A 23,442-nucleotide genomic window follows, 5' to 3' on the forward strand; every position below is an offset into this window, starting at 1 on the left:
TAGTCAGTATTTGTTAAGAATAACTGGCAATGAAAGGCTGTTGGGAGTGGTTATTCCCACACTGTCGGAGTGGAATCTTCATCTGTCTGTGAAATAAATATATTGAGTAAGGAATGCATTAATTTATCCACATTGTCAATTTTACAGTACATCTCATTTGAATACCTGCAGTATTTATATAATGAATGGATCTAAGTTATTCTCTAAAAGCATTTAAAACATTGGATTTGGACAAGTTCTTTGTTTGCCCATGCTGCAAATTGATAATGAAAATGCTGTCCTTGAGTCCCCTCGACAACACCTCAACATTATTGACACACACATCTCTATATTGTCTTGTCCTCTGGTTCTCCCTATCGAGCTGTGTGAGATGGCCTAGCAGCAATGTCACAGCTGTACTATCGGAGAACGGACAACTCCTCTTACAGGGACCGCATTCCCCTGCGTATTGTACGTGCAGAGTCTGAGCTCTCTGGACTGGAGAGGGCCTATCTGGGTGCTGTGGAGAAGGGAGACTATGCCAGTGTCAAACAGGCACTGGAGGAGGCAGAGATCTACTTCAGGATCAACATTAACTGCATTGATCCACTAGGGCGCACAGCGCTGCTCATCGCCATTGAGAATGAGAACATGGAGATCATTGAGCTGCTGCTCAGCTACAACGTGTATGTGGGGGATGCCCTGCTGCACGCAATCCGCAAGGAGGTGGTGGGAGCCGTGGAGCTGCTGCTCAACCATAAGAAGCCCAGCAGGGAGAAGCAGGTGAGACATGGAGGAGTGACTGCAAAAACTGTGCCATACACACAAGTGGATGTATGTTGTACTGTGTTATCATACTAATAACCCCCCCCCCCCTCCCCACACACATACACCCCAACATAGACTCCATTACAGAAGAAATTAGTTGTTGATATTTGTATTTTCCATTGCCTTCATCCTCATCTTTGACTGAGAATCTCAAGGAGAGAAACTCCCATGAGCAATATACAAATGTTTCTCCATGTTCATAACCACTATTTTTGTGAATTACAAATTTTCCTTGATTTCCCTTAACCATGTATGTTTTTTTACTCGTAATTCCTCGTTTAATTATCATCTTTGTTGAGCTTGATTCTCAGTCAACTGAGCCACTCTCCCATAGCCTTATATAAACCAATTATACATATAAGAACTAGAGTACTACACCCACACAATCATACCCTTATGTGCTCTACCCTTTTATTGTATGTTGATGTATAAGTACTGTATGTTTTGTTCTTATTTGTTCAAGCTTGTTCTATTATTAACTATTAATCGGTAACTTTGAATCATGTTTTCGATAACAGTGACTCAACAACAATCACCCCCCCCCCACACACACACACTTTACTTGGTGTCTCAGGCCACAAATGCCATCGTCCTGTTTCATTTTTCCACTTAACTTGTGACACCCAGACACACTTCCTTCTTTGTCCCTCTGCATACTGTGTATGACACTGTCTGGAGCAAGTTTTTAGGTCAACACAGGTATTCATTTTGTCCCACAGAGAAACATGCATTAAAGACACAATCTGGGATCCACTTGGCTGAACATATTTATTACGGATACCTTTAACGGCGACAGGTGGTGTGGATTAGTGATGGAACTTGTTTACTGCACCAATGCACATAAGAAGTTCCATCACCGGAAAAATATAGTTATGTAATTGAATTGAATTAAAGTTAAAAGAAGAATCCCAGTGTTGGGTTAGTGAGACAATGATAGTTGACAGTGCTACAGTGAGTCAGACAGGAGGTCCTTGTGGTTTGAGAGGGAATGCAGGCTTCGTTACATCACAGCTGATCTAGTAGTCTTCCATCACCACTCTCTAGCCCTCAAGTGATTTATCTATTTACATCCTGTTTGTGCAGTCTGTATGAAATGCAAATTATAAAATTCACAAGAAGGATACAATTAGACTTGTCTTATATTATTATTTGTCTTTGTATTTCTCACAGATGGAAGACCATATTTACAGTGGTAATCTAGTCATATATTTTCTAGTCCTGTTTTTCAATTGCCTCACACCTGGATGGTACCAGGCTGTCTTGTTTGTCTAGTTAAAATGCCCACAGTTGAAAAGGAGAAGATTTTGATAATTCATGCCAGCATGTTAGATAGAAGGTTGAGGGGCTTCTGAAGTTTTCAGTAATAAGCTCTGGTAGGTTTTTGAGGGTTTTGACATCTTTGAAAATGTGTGTTTGAAATGTGTTCAGGCCCCATAGGCTTTCTCTGTTATGGACTGTGTAAAATGTGTTAAAGGGAAAGCAGGAGATTAAAAGTGCAATTTTGGATTCAACAACAACAAAGCAGTCACCCTGCCACTTATTTCGGTAAACAGCTAAGGGATAGATCTGGAGAAATGTGACCACTCTTAAATAGAGCGATAGATGCAAGAACTGACCATCCATAAGATCAAAATGATAGTTATTACCATGTATTAAAGCTTTCAGTGTTTGTTTACAATGACATTGTTTACAAACAATGGAGTAAAACAAGCTTATATGTTTATGCACTAAGCTCATGAGGCATTTATAAGTTACATTTTTCAAGATTCAATGGCAATATCATTAATTTAAAAGAAAGAAAATTCAAATCCAATCCCAGATTGCCCCTTAAACTTCAACCCAAGAATATTTATTGAGACCTGTAGTACCACAGTGTACAGTAGCCTATTAGCTTTGCTGTATTTTAGGCATAACCCTAACCCTAAAGCCTTATCATCTCTAGACAGAAAATGTCAGACCTGTTTATTTCTATTTCTCTCCTTTGTTTTGAGGCTGTGCCTCAAAAATACTTGCCTTCAGAAAGTATTCAGACCCCTTCACTTTTCCACATTTTGTTGTGTTATAGATGTTATAGATCAATTTAAAATGGATTAAATTAAAATAATTTGCCATCAATCCACACACAATACCCCAGAATGACAAGTCAGAGTCCCTATAAAAACAAAGATGTTAATTGCATTAAGATGGAATGAATTCAATTTATTGATTGATTTGTTAATGACATTTTTGCATTTTAGCTAATTTTAAGAGTGTCATAGCAATGGGTCTGAATACTTATGTACATGAGGTATTTTTGTATTTAAATTTTAATAAATGTACTGAAATTTCTAAACACGTGTTTTCGCTTTCTCATTCTGGGGTATTGTGTGTGGATTGATGGCAAATTATTGTAATTTAATCCATTTTAAATTGAGTCTATAACTCAACAAAATGTGAAAAAAGAAAAGGGGTCTGAATACTTTCCGAAGGCACTGTATATATATATATATCAAGTCTTGATAATCCCAGTGTGTATTTTGTATTGTAAATACAGTGCCCTGCATAAGTAAAGGGACAGTAAAGCATTTTCTCTTATCTTCTGAAGCATTTGGTTCTGCACTCCAAAAGTTTGGATTTTAAATCAAGCAATTAATATGAGGTTAAAGTAGAGATGCTCAGCTTTTATTTGATGGTATTTGTACATATTGGTTTCACTATTCAGAAATGACAACACTTTTATACATAGTCTCCCTATTTCAGGGCACCAAAAGTAATGGGACAGATTCATATAATGTCCAAATTAAGCACTCATGTTTAGTATTTGATCGACAATCCTTTGCATGCAATAACTGCCTGATGTCTGAGACCCGTTGACCCCACCAGATGCTGGTTATTTTAGTAAAAGTAATGGGACAATTGGCATGACAGGTGTTTCTGATAAGTCAGGTGTGTTCCATCAGATAATTTGTACAGAGAGCTGTCAATGTCTAGTATTGATTCTAGGCTTTGCATTTGCCTTTAGAGTTACTATTTAGAGTTTGCTATTGCTGACTGTCAACGTGAGGAGAGAAAGAGGTGTCAATGAATGTCAAGGAAGCCATTATTATGCTGAGAAATCTGAAACTGAAAGAAATATAGGAAAAACCTCAGGCTTGCCAAAATCAACAGTTTGGAACAACAACAACAAAAAAAAAAAAAAAAAAAAAAAGCACTGTTGAGCTCAGAAATCGCAAACAGGCTGGTAGGCCAAGGCAGACATCTATAGTGGATGACCGAAGAATGCTCACCATAATTAAGAAAACCCCCAAAACAACTATCCAGGTCCAGGTTACAGTTTGTTGGAAAAGTGATTGCAAGAGCAAAGTTTGGAGAAAAAAGGATCTGCCCAAGATTTACAGTATACCACCTCATTTGTGAAACATGGTGCAGGGGGTGTTTGTTTTGGGCATGTATAGCTGCCACTAGAACTGGCTCACTTGTCTTTATTGATAATTTTAACTGCTGACAGCAGCAGCAGCATGTACTCTGAAATGTAATGAAACATCTTGTCTGCTCAAGTACAAGCAAATGCCTCCAAATTCATTGGATTGCGCTTCATCATACAGTAAGACAATGACCCAAAACATATTTCCATAGCAACTAAGGAGTTTTTCAGGGCCAAAAAGTGGAAAGGTCTTGACTGTCCAAGTCAGTCTTCATATTTAAATCCAGTTGAACATGCATTTTGTTTCCTGATGATAAGATTTGAAGCAGTACAGGCGTGGCAGAGCATCACCAGAGAAGATACCCAGTGTATGGTGGGGTCAATGAGTTACAGACCATCAAATAGAAGCTGAGTTTTCAAACACAAACCTTTGGAGTGTAGAACCAAAAGAAGAACAAATGCTTTATTCTCCCATTACAGGGCACTGTACACCCTAAATTCCACTGTCATTCCTTGGCCTTTCTTAACAGGTGCCACCAATTCTGTTGGACAAGCAATTCTCAGACTTCACACCAGACATCACCCCAATCATCCTGGCTGCCCACACCAACAACTACGAGATCATCAAACTGCTGGTACAGAAGGGTGTGTCTGTGCCCCAGCCGCATGAGGTCCGCTGCAACTGTATGGAGTGTGTGTCCAGCTCGGACGTGGACAGTCTGCGACACTCACGTTCCCGCCTCAACATCTACAAGGCCCTGGCCAGCCCGTCTCTCATCGCCCTCTCTAGTGAAGACCCTTTCCTCACTGCTTTCCAGCTCAGCTGGGAGTTGCAGGAGCTCAGCAAGGTGGAGAATGAGTTTAAATCTGAGTATGAGGAGCTGTCCCACCAGTGTAAGCAGTTTGCCAAGGACTTGCTGGACCAGACCCGCAGCTCCAGAGAGCTGGAGATGATCCTCAACTACCGTGATGACATCAACCCTCTGCTGGACGAGAACACCAATGATCTGGCCCGACTGAAGCTTGCCATCAAATACCGTCAGAAGGAGGTAAGCTCCAAGGGCTTCTATGAATATCTGAATGGTGATATGACTCATGTGGGATACTGATAGATTATTGTGCTCTGAAAGTCTTCATGGTGATAAAATTAGTCCAAGTAGGCCCACAAGAGGATTTCTCCTATTCCTCCAGAAGATTATCTCCATTTGATGGTGTGTTAAAACAATGTTCTGTGTCTCTGCCTGACTGTGTTTTGAGTGCAGTATATGACCTCTTGTATTTGAATGGTTGAAGTCAACTCCTGCTGTGCCTTTTGAGATAGCATTAGTAACATGAGTTTGAAGTGGACTAAGATGGGTGGAGATCTCCTGTGGGAGTGTGGGTCTGTAATTGCCAGGCTCGGTTTCACATCACATTACTCCAGCTCTGTCTGCCAGTCCCCTGACGCTAGGATAATGGATAATGACGCCATAGTACTCCGACTGAGCATTTCCCTGAAATACAAACTCGCAATACATATGAATTATTAAGAGTGCTGCAATTTACAATGGGAAACAATTACCTTGTATGGCGTTTTTATTGCTTTTTAGCCACTATGAATATTTATACAGTAGTCTGAACTTTTGGTTGGTACTTACTTTAACATTGTGAACTTCAAGTTGCAAAGCTTGACAACAATATTATTTTTTATCACACATCCATTTTATTAAAGGTATTTAGACTGTTTAATCCAGTCTGTTACCATATAACACACATCTCTCATAAAAGTATTTATGGTTATGTAAATGTGTCTTTTTGTTCAAAGGGACTTTCTTGTGCATCCTCATTAGACTCCTGAATGAATGGTTGAGTCAAAAATGTCTAGCTGGGAAGATAAAGAGCCACATTTTTGAGATAGAATGATGATGCCCCCTACTGAATAGAGAATGATATGAGAGCTCTGTTCTCCCTGGGGGGGTGTGCACGTATGTTGTCTCGGAGGGGGGGTGTGCAGTGCGTGTGTGTTGTCTCGGGGGGGGGGGGGGGGGGGGTGCAAAAAGATTCATTCCAACAATTGATGAGAATTGAAAATGGCAAATAAACAGTCTTTCTTTCTTTCTAAATATAGGCCTGTATCATGTTTTAAACCTTTGTTGCAACAGATTAAATTACAGTAATGAATATAACCACAATGACAGTACAGTAGCTTTGACCTTTATGACTTTTAGGCCACCCTAGACATTCCTAAAATGTCCTTATTCTATGGCCTTCACCTCACCCTATGGGGAAATGGACTGATCAACCTCATTAACACTTCAGCATTGTTATTATGCTGATCTTTGCTCTCTTTCTTCCCCTCCAAGCTGTATTCTCATGTGTTCTCATTGTAACTTGTACATTGAACATGTGTTACCCAGGCACTTTCATACGGTACAATTGTGACTAATTGGTCTCTTGGTGACAAGATGTTATCCATGGGAACTTGTATTGTATTGAAGTGTATCACAGGGAGTGATGAGTAGAATGTCATACATACATGTACACGAGCACATTAGTCTTTGAAATTCTTATTCATTTAGATACAGCTCCATGTTGATAAAGGATTGACAGTGCAACTGGCAAATTTATTAAGAAAAGGTACTGCATAGACACAGTCTGGTAACACTTTACATTACAGCTCGGAATAAGTGGGTAATAGCATGGTAATTACCAATAATTGCTGATATTTAGCAGTATTATTTAACCCTAACCCTAACAAGAAAGGCAATTACCTTGTTATTACAAGGTAAGGCAAACTGTAGTTTTCACTTAATTATTTTCTATGTAAGATGCTTGTTTACGTATTATTGTTACACTGTTTCCATATTGTTCTTGAATCATTGAAACTGATGAACACAAATGTAATTTAAGTTCAGTATTCATGCATCCACTACATCATTAACACAGCAATAAGCTACCCAATGGGTCTAATACATTGGCCTATATGAATGGTTTATGGATAACTTCATACAGTTATTGTAAATGTAAATTTTCCCTTATTAACATACTGAGTTGTTGACATTAGTAATAATAAACTGTCCAGTATGTGATGTTTCTCTATAATGTAATCATTTGTGGGTGGAGAATGAATGAGGCAACACCTTCAAAACCTTTGTATCACACTTGTTGTTAAAGTTGGATGGAGTTGGCTGTTTTATTAGATTGAATAGTAATTCCAGTGATATTCATCACAATATTTAATTCATAAGAATTACAAAACATTAGCTACAAATATGAATTCATTAACATAACATAATATTCAATGCAGGTTTGTGAGCTTACAATCCAAGGCTAATTCTATGGCTCGAGCTCCACAGCTAACATTAGAGCTAGCAACTTTCAGTTGAGGCTAATGTTCGCTTATTGCTAACAAACTTCTAAAATATTTCACTAATAAAAAACATAACACAGCTATAGTTTATGTACTTAACGTCGCAATACTCTTTAATAAGTAAATTATAACTTTAAAAACAGTATTTCGTAACCAACACAATTTAAACATTATTTGACTCCTGGGTTTTGTATCACGTTTCTTCAGTGAGTTGGCTCTTCTTCTATTGAAAGAAACAACTGCACATGAGCCCCTGACAGGAAGCGACCAGACCCATAGGGTAGCTTATTGCTGTGTTACACTCAGTGATTGCATGCATACCGATACTACTGTAGGTAGCCTATGTATTACCAATGATTGAGTAACAATGGTCTTAGTTGTGAGGTTAAGATGGAGTACAACGCTATAACAAAATGGAAACAAATAATATAGCATTTTCCAGCTCAAATACCACCTTATTTCATAGTAACTACCTTCTCTGTTCAAGCATCTTTCATACAAACTAATTACATGGAAACTACTTTCCAATTTACCTTGTAATAACAAAGAAATGTTCCTTCTTGTTACTGGTAATTCCCATATTTATTACTGTGTTATAACACGCTAATTTAGAGCTGTAATGTAAAATGCTACTCACACTCTGTTAATCAGGGTTAGTTTCTGTAATTGCATACAGTATCTAATGGTTGTTTCATTTGGCTTTGTCTAGTGGCACCCTCAAGCTGTTTATGACCTTAATTTGTCTGATGAGCATTACAATATTTTAATAGTTTTTGCCATAGCTCCCGCTGCAATTGCCCCTGGTTCTCCTGATGCAAGCTTCCTGCTCCAGTCGAACAGACTCTTGTTACAAAGACTGATAAGCAACACTCAAGCTGTCTCAGATGCTCTATGAGTTGACTAATGACCGCATCAGAATCCCTGGCTCTGAAGTAATGGGGATCCATTTGGTCATAATTTGGTTAGGCTGAGATTGACTTTGATCACAGGATGCAGATGTCCAGCAGATGGTTATAACACATCTCAAGGGGGAAAGAAAATTATTTATGGAGAACAGATTTAACAGGACATCTTTAAAAGAAGAACATGAAGTTGTTTTTGAATGTATCTCCACAAACGTTTGCCTTATCTCTTTTGTCATTGAGAGATGTACTGTAGCATATATTTACAGCATCATTGTATTGTTGCATCCCAGAGAAAGTATTAAAAGTCAATCACATGTGTCTCTCCCAAGGGTGAAAGTTAAAGGAGTCAGTATTAAATTAGACACGCACACCCCCATGACAAAAAAACTAGTAATTGATCACAAAGGCTTACACTCAGATTTCTGTCCTGTGAAGTATGGTACAATCTGTCTTTGTTTGCCCCTGTCTGTCCCAACTCTCTCTCTCTCTCTCTCTCTCTCTCTCTTTGTCTCTTTCTCTCTCGCTCCCCCCCCTCTCTCTCCCCTAGTTTGTAGCTCAGCCCAACTGCCAGCAGCTGTTGGCGTCTCGCTGGTACGATGAGTTCCCAGGCTGGAGGAGGCGCCATTGGGCGGGGAAGTTCCTCACCTGTGTCTTCATAGGCCTTCTCTTTCCTCTCTTTTCCCTCTGCTACCTGATTTCTCCAAAGAGCCGATACGGCCTTTTTATCCGCAAGCCCTTCATAAAGTTCATCTGCCACACAGCCTCCTACCTGACCTTCCTCTTCCTCTTGCTCCTGGCCTCGCAGCATATAGTGTCCACAGACCCTAACAGACAAGGTCCAGTGCCAACCACAGTGGAGTGGATGATCCTTCCCTGGGTTTTAGGTAATGTCACATTGATTGCTTTTGATCTTCATTATGTCTGGATCGGTGAAAGCCGTGACAGGAAATTATGTAATCCAAGCTTGTGGTTGGGCTAGACAAATATCATGTCTATATTTGTGAAAGTTGCACCACCTCTTCACTTTTCACAGCTGTTTTCCATGCCATGCCAAGTTACACCATATTTGAAAATGTGTTTTGCATGAAAGTCACATTTCAGTGTTCACTGCAACCATATGCATGCATGCATGTCCATGAGACTTGTCCATAACACTTATTTTATACGTGTGGAATTTCACCTAAATCAGGGAAGCTGAGATAGGCATGATACACTACTAGTGGTGTACGATTCCAGAAGACTCTGACTTCTGCTTTCAGAGTCTGCTTGCATTTTTCTCTCATAGGCTTCATATGGACAGAGATCAAACAGATGTGGGATGGTGGGTTTCAGGACTACATCCATGACTGGTGGAACCTGATGGACTTTGTTATGAACTCCTTGTATCTTGCAACCATTTCTCTGAAGATTGTTGCTTACGTAAAGGTACAGGAAAATACTAGAAGAGCTACAACAAAATATTGGTACACCCATGTCCTCTCTAGTAAACTATTGACTTGTTTTCTTTGTGGTCATGCAAAGGTTTTCAGCATTTCCATGCATTTTTAATGAGCTCTGAAAAGTGGTTATGTTTTCTATGTTTTTGAAGAAAGAAATAATAGTCTAATCTCCAACCAGATTACACTAATACTGTAAGCATAAGCATAGGCCATATACACTCACCGGCCACTTTATTAGGTACACCTGTTCAACTTCTCGGTAACACATATCTAATCAGCCAATCACATGGCAGCAACTCAATGCATTTAGGCATGTAGACATGGTCAAGACGACCTGCTGAAATTCAAACCGAGCATCAGAATGGGGAAGAAAGGTGATTTAAGTGACTTTGAAGGTGGCATGGTTGTTGGTGCCAGACGCGCTGTTCTGAGTATTTCTGAAACTGCTCACCTACTGAGATTTTCAGAGAATGGTCCGGAAAAGAGAAAATACCCAGTGAGTAGCAGTTCTCTGGGCGAAAATGCCTTGTTGATGCCAGCGGTCAGAGGAGAATGGCCAGACTGGTTCGAGATGATAGAAAGGCAACAGTAACTCAAATAACCACTTGTTACAACCAAGGTATGCAGAAGACCATCTCTGAATGCACATGTCGAACCTTGAAGCAGATGGGCTACAAAAGGGGGTCCAACTCAGTACTAGCAAGGTGTACCTAATAAAGTGGCCAGTGAGTGTACAGCTCTGGAAAAAATTAAGAGACCACCAAATTTTTCTTAAATCAGCATCTCTACATGTATGGCAGCCATTCCATTCCAGTGTCTGTCCAATACAGGCACACCTACTTAACGAGGTACTGATTAGGTGATCACCTGAACCAAATCTTATTTAATGAGGAAAAGTATAAAAACCACTGTTGTGGTCATCACTATCCTCTTGCAATAGAACCAGCTGGATGGCAAAAACAGTGCTACTAGTACCTCAAAAGTAATTGGAATAAAAAAACAACTATTGACCATGCCAAAAGAGTTGAAAAAAAAAGTTTTGTGTGAGGAAAAGTAGGGGTCAATTCTGGCTTTACTGACAGAGGGATACAGTGAGCATCAGGTTGCTTCCATCCTTAAAATTTCAAAGACGGCGGTTCATAAGAACAAGGTCAAGCAGAAGACATTAGGGACAACAAAGCTACAGACCGGCAGAGGGTGAAAACGACTCTCCACTCACCGGGATGACCGCCAACTAATTTGAATGTCACTCAACAACCATAGGATGACATCAAGTAACCTACAAAAAGAATGGCAAAGGGCAGCTGGGGTGAAGTGCACGGCGAGGACGGTTCAAAACAGGCTCCTAGGGGCAGGGGTGAAGTTGTGCAAAGCTAGAAGAAAGCCCTTGATCAACGAGAAGCAAATAAGAGCCAGGCTGAGGTTTGCAAAAGACCATAAGGATTGGACCGTAGAGGACTGGAGTAAAGTCATCTTCTCTGATGAGTTCAATTTTCAGCTTTGCCCAACACCTGGTCATCTAATGGTTAGACGGAGACCTGGAGAGTCATACAAGCCACAGTGTCTCGCACCTACTGTGAAATTTGGTGGAGGATCGGTGATGATTTGGGGGTGCTTCAGCAAAGCTGGAATCGGCCAGCCCAATCTCTGGACCTGAACCCCATTGAAAACCTCTGGAATGTGATCAAGAGGAAGATGGACGGTCACAAGCCATCAAACAAAGCCGATCTGCTTGAGTTTTTGTGCCAGGAGTGGCATATATTCACCCAACAGCAATGTGAAAGACTGGTGGAGAGCATGCCAAGACGCATGAAAGCTATGATTGTAAATCAGGGTTATTCCACCAAATATTGATTTCTGAACTAAGTTAAAACATTAGTATTGTGTTGTTTAAAAATGAATATGAACTTGTTTTCTTTGCATTATTCGAGATCTGAAAATACTTTTTTTGTTATTTTGACCAGTTGTCATTTTCTTCAAATAAATGCTCTAAATGACAATATTTTTATTTGGAATTTGGGAGAAATGTTGTCAGTAGTTTATAAAACCAGAGAAACTGATAATTTTGCAGTGGTCTCTTAATTTTTTCCAGAGCTGTATATACATTGCCCTGCGTAAGTAATGGGACAGTGAAGCATGTTTTTCTTCTTTTGGCTCTACACTCCAAAAGATTGGATTTTAAATTACGAGATTATGAGATTTCTCAGCTTGTATTTGATGGTATTTGTGTACATATTGGTTACACCATTCAGAAATTACAGCCCTTTTTATGCATAGTCCCCCTATTTCAGGGTACCTAAAAGTAACGGGATGGTTGGCTTGACAGGTGTTTCTGGTTCGTCAGGTGTGTTCCATCGCATCATTTGTGCAGTCATAAGAGAGCTCTCAATGTCTAGTATTGAATCTAGGCTTTGTGTTTGTCTTTGGAGTCAAAGGGACCAAAGAAACATCAATGAAACTCAGGGAAGCCATTATGAGGCAGAAATATTAGAAAAAAATAAATCTGACAGTTTGGAACATCATTCAAAGTAATTGTTTGATTTCAAATCCAAACTTTTGGAGTGTAGAGCCAAAAGAAGAAAATAAATATATTATATATTATAATTTATAAAATGAATTTTATTATATACATACATCCTTCCTGTCTCTCCCACAGTATAGTGGCTTCAAACCCAGAGAGAGTTGGGAGTTGTGGCACCCGACGCTGGTGGCTGAGGCAGTATTTGCCATTGCCAACATCTTCAGCTCCCTACGGCTCATCTCCCTCTTCACAGCCAACTCCCACCTGGGTCCCCTGCAGATCTCCCTGGGCCGCATGCTGCTGGACATCCTCAAGTTCCTCTTCATCTACTGTCTGGTGCTGCTGGCCTTCGCCAATGGCCTCAACCAGCTCTACTTCTACTATGAGACAGATGAGGGCACAGATTGCAAGGGGATCCGCTGTGAACGGCAAAACAATGCTTTCTCAACGTTAGTTAAAACCACTTGCCTGGATTAGCCAAAATTATGCTTTGAGTGTGTTTTAGTTGAATGATAGCCTTGTTGACTTTTTGATTGCACAAGATACTTTTCACTTTGCATGTTAAGATACAATGTACTGTATAGAAGCCTACGACTCACTATGTCTATCTTGTTTCCCAGGTTGTTTGAGACCCTGCAGTCTTTATTCTGGTCCATATTTGGGCTGATCAGCCTTTATGTGACCAATGTAAAAGCTGACCACAAGTTCACTGAGTTTGTGGGTGCCACTATGTTTGGTACCTACAATGTCATCTCTCTGGTGGTCCTCCTCAACATGCTCATCGCCATGATGAATAACTCCTACCAGCACATCGCTGTGAGTGTTAGCCCGCCATCCTGTTGAATTTGCTATTGTCTCATATTGTCCCATTTGCAGATATCATGTACTGTATTACAGTACACATTTCTATGTGTTTTCAAATGAATTACCTTTCTCATATTTTGTATACAGCAGCTTACTAAAATGTCTTTTTTTTTAGGATCATGCAGACATTGAGTGGAAATTTGCAAGAACAAAGTTGTGGATGAGCTATTTCGAAGAGGGGGGAACTTTGCCTTCCCCTTTCAACATAATTGCTAGCCCAAAGTCCATCTGGTACCTTGTCAGATGGATAAGGAAGCACATTTTCAAGAGGACAAGAGCAAAAAGAACAGAAACATTTGGAACCTTAGGGGTGAGGTGTCTTACAGTACTTCTCAAAATATGTAGTGTCCAGTGTACTGTAGACATCTACCTTTCCTTTGCCTCTGGCCTCAAAAAGTTGTTCACAATGGGTGGAATCCTAACTCAAAATCGTATCTCAGACATTTGCGTAAATCTTGCATTGATGTCAATGGGAAATGTGTGCGATGATTCGAGTTACACGCATGGATCACCAGTTAAGATTCCACCCAATAAATTAACATAAATTAGATTAGCTGTCCTTCTCAGAATTTGATGTCGCCAAATGAATGTGCGTCATAAGACCCATATTAAATGCTGCAGTGAATTAGCTCAAAAAGGGCAAGTTATAGAAAAGTTGGCCAACTATCCTTTACATTATTATCTATTACATTATCTGATTAATGTGTCATTTCTGCCATGGATTTATGTAAAATTGTCCCTCTTTCATAGAGGCGAGCTGCTGAAAATGTTCGAATAAACCACCAGTATCAGGTAATGATATGTCCTTTTTTTCAACAGAACATGTAATACAGATTTTGATAGCCTAGACAAGAAACATATATATCTATATATCAATCTTTTGCCCTGTGTAAGTAATGGAATAATATTTCCTTCTTTTGGCTCTATAAATCCAAAGGTTTGAATTTGAACTTTTACTATGAGGTACCTAAATTTGACTATGAGGTAAAGCATAGATTGTCAGCTTTTATTTAAGGGTAGTTTTGTACATGTTGGTTTCACCATTCATAAATTACACTTTTTATATATACCAAATGTAATGGGATAGATTTGTATAATGTCCAAATTAAGCACTCTTGTTTAGTATTTGGTTGACAATCCTTCTATGCAATGCCTGAAGTCTGCGAGCCATTGACCCAAGCAGACACTGGGTATCTTCTCTGGGTATCTTCTCTTTCTTCTCTGCCAGGCCTGTACTGTAGCTTCACCATCTTCAGTTGTTGTTTGTTTAGAGGTATTTTTTAACCAAAATCTTATCATCAGGAAATGAAATGCATTTTCAATTGGATTTAAATCAGAATATTGATTTGGCCAGTCAAGAACCTTCCACTTTTTGGCTCTGGAAAACATTAATTGTCTTACTGTATAATGAAGCGCCATCCAATGAATTGGCTGGTTTTCAAGCCTAACGTTTTGGCTATGTTTCTGATTTTAGCAGACTCCAAAGGCAAACATAAAACCTAGAATCAATACTAGACATTGAAAGCTCTCTTATTCCTGCACAAATGATGTAACACACGTGACTAACCAGAAAAACCTGTCAAGCCAATTGTCCCATTACTTTTTGTACCTTGAAATATGGGTGCTATGTATAAAACGTTTTGTTATTTCTAACTGGTTAAAACAATATGTTCACAAATACCCTCAAATAAAAGATGAGAATCTGTACTTTAACCTAATAGTAACTGTTTGATTAAAAATCCAAACATTTTGAGTATAGTGCCAAAAGAAGAAAAAATGCCTCCCTGTCCCACTACTTAGCACTATAGTATTGAGCAACAATAGGATGGGTTTTTTATATTATTATATGACTCTAGTCAGGATATTCTCTGTAACGTAATTTTCTCTATTAACTTAATTTGCAGGAGGTGCTGAGAAACTTAGTAAAGAGGTATGTGGCTGCAATGATCCGAGATGCCAAAACAGAGGAAGGGCTGACAGAGGAGAATTTCAAGGTAAACCAATTATCTTCACAAACCAACTATGATTGTTTTTTCTCATGTTGAAACTACATTTATTTGAGTTAAGTTTGGCTTTTAATCTCTCTGACAGGAACTGAAGCAGGACATCTCCAGCTTTCGATATGAAGTCCTGGGCATGATGAAGGGAAAAAACCCCTGTGCTCAAGCAGGTATAGTTAGCAGTGGTGCCTCAAGCTTGGTCTACCCTGACCATTCATTCAAATACTCCCCCAAATTCCCCCCTGCTCAGCCACAGAGCAAGCTCCACCTGTTCAATGTCACGACCACCATTCTGCAGCAGAGCTCAGCTGCTGCTACCACCTTAGAAGCCTTTAACGAACTGGCCAATGGCTCTATGGTCCACACACCAGATGTCTCCACCAAAGACAGACTGGCCCGCAAAGACTTCCCCAAGAATATCTCTGACTTTGGGCTCTTCCAGAATTGCCACAAGGGCAAAAGCCCCAATCCGTCCAATCAAATGTACTCTGTGTCTGAGGAGGTTGGGCAGTCTGACCTGGAGGAGCTGGATTGTGATGGAGAGGAGCAGGAGCAACCACTGAATGGGGGGGGGGCAGGGCCAGGGGAAAGGCCATCATGCCAAGAGGAGAAGGAAGAGGAGCAGAAAAAACAGAAGACACAGTCTGATGAAGATGAGACCCTGTCAAGGGAAGACTTATAGAATTTATAGGGCAGTACAATTATATAAACAGCACATGACTTTAAATGCTATTATGTTCAAAATTACTATTAATGATTTAGACTTATGACGGATCTGTTTAGCTTCTGATCAGTAAGAGTTAAGATACTAGATTGATGGTAATACTTTTTCCTCTATGGATTCTGGTCATATCTGAATGTTTTTACAGACTCACAGTTAGGTGAAACCAACAGTAGCATTGAGACACAAACTAAATCCCATCTCCTTTGCCTGCAGTATGTCTGTTTGAAGCCAATGGACCATCTGACATTGGGAAAAAGTCTTATGCACATTTTTCAATTTGGGAATGTAATGTCTGATTCCTTTTCAAGAACTTAAACTTAAACATGCCCACATTTATTTAACAGAAATAGCAGTATTCCAACAGCACTCCAACCTCCGCTGCTCATCCTCAGTCATTGTTTTTTTGCACAAAAGCTTGCAATAATGAATTATGCAAAAAGCTATTGAAACCCCAAAAAATAGGTGCAAAACTAGGTTCTATGTTATCTAGCCAATAATTTCCACTCCTACAGCTTAAGTAAGGGAGCTCTGACCAGTTTAATTCTTACATTTTGCACTTCATAAAGCACAAATCAGTAGAACTTATTTCATTTTCATTTCTAGCTCAAATAAAAGCTACTGTACATTTAATTTACCTTTTGCCTATGTATAGGTCCTCCCAATACAAGAAAATAACAGATTGTTGGCTTTTGTTACAGTGGATTAGCCTCCATACATCTTACATCATACTTCTTACTCTCAAGTACCCACTGTATGCCACTATTCTCAAGTACTTACTGTTATCTTTCATGTTAATTCAATGTAGATATTGGACTCATTATCCACAATTTTAACCTAGATGGTGATACTGCACTTGCATATGACATTTTGCATTGTATAATTGATTATGCAAAAATAAATAAATCTGTGTATAATATCTGAAAAGTACTTAATTTTGTTTTATTTCTAGCATTTATTTAAGATCAAGAGGGCAATGAAACATATTAATAAACACAATCTTCCCATGCATATATTTACATCCTTTGGTTTCTTTGTTATTTTTAACTGGGCATAGTTATGGCCTGAACCAAGCTTCAATTGAAAATGCCAAATTGCCTCGATTAATTTCTCAGCTGTTTGACCACTGATGTTCATGCCATTTCGTATGTCTGCTCACTGTGCCAATGTTTACACATCCCCTGAATATTGAAAGTAAACTTAAGCAGTCAAAGTTAATGCCTAATACTACATTAACTGTCGCAAGTCGCAAGTCATAAGTCACATAACTCTTATGCAATATATATAAGTTTTTGACGTATTTTACGTCAAGACAGGTGGTCAAACGTTGGTATAGCCAGATAATACGATCCCCCAGACCATAATCATTTGGAGACTATGTTGGATTTATCATCATGAACGTTTGCTTGCACCATGACCATGCATACGCAAAATGACAAGTGGTGGAATGAGGGAATTGCTTGTAGACGCAAACAAGAGGCACGTGAAGTAACAAAAATATGTTTAAAATATATAAAAATTGTTCATAGTTAAATTATTTTGAAGTTTTGAAGAATTAATTCTATACCATAGGAAATGTTATAGAGAAACATATTTCAAATTAATTTATTCACTACATTATTGTATATACACTGTGATACCATACCTCATTATTGCACGTTTGTGTGATATTAAAACTGAGATCATTTTCCTGTAAAGGCGTTTATTATGTGGGAACGGCGTCACTTCTCACCTTAAATTCAATTAAAACCATTTAATGGAGCACTATAAAGCAAATTGAGAATTTACAATACAGCAGAACTGTTATGCTTGATGATGAGGTGAACCCAAGTGCGGATGAAAACTCAGACGAATGATGTAGTAAAAAATAAAGAAGCTCTTTAATAAGAGGTTTTGCACAAGGCATGAAAACATATACGTAATAAAGGGTAAAATAAAGGTATAGGGCAACGATGGAAACAACTGGATACACGGACACAGACTGGCAGACAGGGTACTCACAGATGGACAGAGAGAATCTCCGACAAAGACATAGGGAACACACAGGCTGTATATAACAAACACAGGACAGGACAAACAGGTGATAGGAATCCTGGTGATTGAGAGAGCACTGGCACCGGACCGCCAGAGGAGGGCACCAGAGTCACCAGAACAGCAACCTCAGGTGTGACACATAACTATCACCTCTAGCATGTCATTTGACATAGATATGTGCACATATTCTTCAAAGCCACTAATCCCATTTTTAAAAGAAAGGCACTTATGAAACAAATGAGACAGACGCACCATCGAAAAAAATAGTACAGAAAGAAATTAGAACAGAATTTGACAAATGGCTTACAGTAGTTTGAAAGACAGGTTGGATTAAATAGTCTTAAAGGGATGTTATTTACATGTTATATATTGTCAATTAGAGACGTCTAAATTCAAATATCCATGACTGTGCACAAGCACAAAGATGTAGATTATATGGTATTCATCAACCTTGATTTCTCACCATTGAGGTGAGGTTGTACGCAGTTGTATGCATGTTTGATAAATCACACTAATCTTGTGCATATAGACATTCTTACGACATTTTGTGCATAAGAAGGATTTTAGAATAATTTCTACTCATGAATGATAAATGAGGACCCAGGCCTTTGCGTTAATGTACGTTGTTTTGCGGCGACCCCCCCTGCTGGCAGAACCAGTCATGACAAAACAATAAAACCATAATTGCTATTGACATTTCTCTCCAGCAAATTTCTTAGTTATATGATTGTACGACTAGAAAAGTAGTTTTGAAGTAGGGTGAAGTTTATTATTTATTAAGTTTGACAATGAGGACGAAAAAAGCCAGTTACATTTAATTTGAAACTAAACAGATGCTCACCATGCCTTTATGAAACAGTGCATATAAATGCTTCTAATACTAAAAGTAGTACTAATAAATGTTTCTAAAACTAAATATAGAATTTTTAGAGGCTATAAAAAGTTTCAAAAGAAAATGCAAAGAAGTAACTGCCACACACCTCTGATAACTCTGACAATCATTGCATTATCCACCAAGAAGCTCTGTGTGGGAAGGTTCTGGAACTGGATGATATAATGACCACGGCCATGAAAACAGTCAACTTTATTCGGGCGCGTGGCCTGAATCACCGCCAGTTCCAGCTGTTTTTGAAGGAGGTGGGCTCGGAGCATAGAGATGTGCCGTACCATACAGAAGTAAGGTGGCTGAGTAGGAGCGCGGTCCTCAAATGATTTTTTGAGCTTAGGGAAGAAATTGCTCTTTTCATGCAAAGTAAAGGAAACCCCTTGCCTGAACTGTCAGATCCAAACTGGCTGTGTGATTTTGGTATGTTGTGCGACATAACGGAGCATCTCGCCCAACTGCATCAGAGGCTGCAGGGACGCAAACAAGTCATCGCGCAGATGTCCGACATGATCACAGCTTTCCAGCGTAAACTGCACCTATGGAAGTCCCAACTGGAACAGGACAATCTTGCCCACCTTCCTGCCTGTCAGAGCATCTCAGCCTCAGTTTCTGGTGCTTTTTCATGCACGCGGTTGGCTACCAAAGTGAACCGGTTAATGAATGAATTTGATCTCTGCACTCAGGCTTTTCCATCTTTGCCAATCCTTTCACCGCCGACGTCGACAGTGCGCCCCATCTCCTTCAGATGGAGTTAATAGAGATTCAAAGCAATAGTGGCCTGAGAGCAAAGTTCCAGGATGCTGCAATCAAGGAATTTTACCGTCTACTACCCCCCGCTTTGATGCCTCAGCTCCGACTTCATGCTGCCCGTGTTCTGTCCTATGTTTGGGAGCACCTACCTGTGCGAACAGATGTTTTCAATAATGAATCTAAACAAGAACAAGCACAGATCACGTATCACCGATGACAACCTCCACGCTGTTTTACGGATTGCTACAGCACAAGACCTAAAGCCAGACATTGACGGACTGACCACGGGAAAACAGTGTCAGACATCCGGCCAGAAAACAAATAGGTAAGCATTTTTAAAATCCTGAATTAAAAATATAATAAAATGTATTTCAACCATGAATAAGCACAGTGTAATATGTGTGCAATTTAATGATTGTGCTTGCATTTTGTTTTGTGTTTGTTGTTTCAGAACATGATCAATGGATGAGGATGGTGTGTAATATGGTGTCCTAGAGATCTACTTGGTGTGTTCAAGGCCAAGCAGCATCACCTCATCAACTTCACCCAGAACTTGACCAGTATAGTTGTGAACTGAGACAACCCTTATTGTTATTTTGAGTTAATTATATATACTACTTTGTATGTGTAGAAATGTATTCAGTGTGTTTACAGGCGTATGTGTTCATGCAGCCAAATGTTTACGGATTTATGTTATAATAACACAGAGCAATGTGCTTACATATATTTTTACATTTATGTTAATGCATGTACAATATTTGTCCATTTAAATAAATAATAATTAAATGCAGAGACAGTTATTTAACATTATGTTGAGGATTAGTTATATTTATACAGTCTTACAGTTACAACCGGCCCTTTGAGGGCAACCATAATGCTGATGTGCCCCGGGGGGGAAATGAGTTTGACACCCCTGCTCTACACTGATGTCAGCAGTGGGAGGCAGCTAAAGGCTATTGGAGAGAGGTGTCCATGGGCACGCTCTATGGAATGGAGGGGATAGTGTACACAACCCTGTTTAATGCCGTTAGCAACTCCAACAAGGGAGTTAACTCTCTTGGTGTTGTAACTAGCATGGCCGCTTTGTAAGCAGATGGTTGTGAGTTCAATACAATCATATACAAGCTACTCTACCCAGCCGTTCTGTACAATATATAATTCAGTAGAAAACGAACTGCAGTAGGATAGTTGTTATTATCAAATAATCATTATGAAACTGCCATATGGACATATGGTTTATTCCATAGGCCTACTCAAAGCGATTACTATAGGCCTACATTACATTCATTCTGTTCTACCATTACATACAATATCACAAACACATACACAACTATTAGGCATAAATTAATATGAAATACAATGGCATTCAAAACTAGCTTTTAATTTTTATTTTGAGAAAAATACTGTAAACAGCCTAAAGTTAAGAACTTCATTCAGTCATTCAGAGTTCTAGAACAGAGGAAACTCTAGAAGGGCGCATGCACTGTCTGCATTGTACAGTGGCTTCGTAAAGTATTTAGACCCCTTCACCTTTTCCACATTTTGCTGTGTTATACTCAATGTAACATTTAAAGACATCAATACCTCATTTACATAAGTATTCAGACCCTTTGCTATGACACTCTTAAACTTTGCTCAAATGCTAAAATGTCTTCAACAAGTCACTCAACAAGTTGAATTGAGTGCAAGGATAATAGTTAATGTGATTTCGGAATGAATATTGTTTGTTATTATAGTCTGGTTTGCATAGGAATCAATTGCACGCTGTGGATTAGGCTGTCACTACCAACTCAGAAAATGTAATAATTTTCTTTTGATCCTGATAAACTCCCCAGTCCCTGCCGGTGACAAACATACCCATAACATTATGCAGCTACCATTATTCTTCACACAAGGGATGGTGTGGAACCTGCATTGCATGTCCTGGATTTGCTGTATCACTTGAATTTATCGTTGCAAACACAATTATGGTTATGAGATTCTTTTCCATTAAGGGATTATTTTTGGCCACTTGATTAGACCAATGAGTGACTGAGATGATGTTGTCCCATCGACTGTGCTTTTTCCTCTCTGCCATTCAACTTTGTAGATTTTTGTAAGTCTCCCCAGGCCTCAGGGTCGCATTCCTGAGCAGTTTTGTTTTCTCCATTTGCTCAGTTTGTAATGACAACCTGATCCACACAGTGTGTAATTGATTCCTATGCAAATCAGAGACCCTATAAAAACAAAGATATTAATTCCAAAATCACATGAACTAATATTCTTGCATTCAGATGGACTTAATTCAACTTATTGAGTGATTTGTTGATGACATTTTTGCATTTTAGCAAATTTTAAGCGTATCATAGCAAAGGATCTGAATACTTATACAAATTAGGTATTTCTGTATTTCAATTTTAATACATTTGCAAACATTTCTAAAAAACGTGTTTTCGCTTTGTCATTATGGGGAATTGTGTATGGTTTGATTGCAATTTGAGTCTATAACACAACAGAATGTGGAAAACGTTAAGGAGTCTGAATAGTTTCTGTATTCTCAACTTCACACCTCCATAATCTAAGGCTGCTGAGTCATTAGATTACAGTTGCCATCGTAATATAAAGCTGTCTGCTGCCCTTTAAAGTGAAATGTCACACTACATGTGGTAACCTCCTGGCACATAAAGCAACTTCATTATTTCTCCCATTTAACAGGGAAATGCTGCTCCTCCCCAGACAGCACACATATGTCAAATGCATCATATTGATTGCAGGACAACTTCAACATTTTGTGAATTTCGTTCTGATGATCCATACGACAAACTTGTGTATAGACAACAGACATGTAATGTCACAATAATTAAGGTTGCTATGGGAATTAATGCATCTGCACGCTCAGTTTCATGCAACACAGATGTTACTTGACTTCAATGTTGAACTAGAATTCAGGTGAGGCTAAGGCGAGAGCAGGCAGTGTATCTGTGCAGCCTCAAGTTGGACAATGAAGTGCCATTCTGACTGTATGGCTTGAAAACCTTGCGGTGCTATTGAAATGCTAAATAAAACATCTGATGTATTATTTTGGAATAATCACCACATAACACAACCATCAACTGAACATGTACATAAGTAAGGGATAATGAAGCATTACTATTAGTTTATAGTAGAGATTATCAGTTTGTATTTGTGGTATTTGTGTACATACTGGTTTTACCAATTGCTATGACTGTTAGGACACAACTAGACAGACACTTTGACTTAAACAGGACAGATCTTTCCCTCCACATGTATTCAAAGCTTCAAAACAGAGGTAAAAGCAAATCTCTTGATCTCTGTATCACTGGTGATGATATTAACAGGAGCAGTCTGCACATGACTGAAGTTTTATGTTGGGATAAAGTTGTCAAAAAGTTTACTCCAATCTTGGCAGTCCTCAGATTTCCTGTGGGGGGCGCTGCATCCCCCACTTCTGCAAGTCAGTTAGGGCTCTCAGGTTGGGGAAAAACATGTTTGTTGTCCCAACACAACCTCTGATTTGACCTATAATAGATCTTAATTCATGAAAGTGTAAGGTAATGGGGGAAAAAGCCATGACACAAGAATATTCCATTTTTGGCCTTCCAGTCCTCCATAGCTGTGAGTTACAGTATAGGGATGAGAAGGTCTCCTCAGGAAAAGTGAATGATTCATCACAATTTCAACATCAAAAAATCCAAGTATCATGAATTGAAATGACCATTGAAAAGTAGTACAATTCCCAGATTATGCCTTTTAGATGAACAGC

General features: G+C 39.1%; 1 protein-coding gene across 1 annotated transcript; it reads left to right on the forward strand.

Annotated features, from left to right (window-relative positions):
- Positions 1 to 384: 384 nt before the first annotated feature.
- On the forward strand, positions 385 to 15,970 carry trpc4b (transient receptor potential cation channel, subfamily C, member 4b; the record flags this gene model as incomplete). The annotated part of the gene is made up of 10 exons (XM_083694597.1): positions 385 to 762; positions 4,741 to 5,259; positions 9,012 to 9,348; positions 9,750 to 9,889; positions 12,560 to 12,873; positions 13,045 to 13,240; positions 13,404 to 13,598; positions 14,039 to 14,080; positions 15,193 to 15,282; positions 15,380 to 15,970. 10 exons carry the CDS (start codon positions 385 to 387, stop codon positions 15,968 to 15,970), a joined length of 2,802 nt encoding a protein of 933 aa, XP_083550723.1.
- Between the last annotated feature and the right edge of the window lie 7,472 nt (positions 15,971 to 23,442).

Source organism: Argentina silus, assembly GCF_951799395.1.
Source record: "Argentina silus genome assembly, chromosome: X".
NCBI lineage: Eukaryota > Metazoa > Chordata > Actinopteri > Argentiniformes > Argentinidae > Argentina > Argentina silus.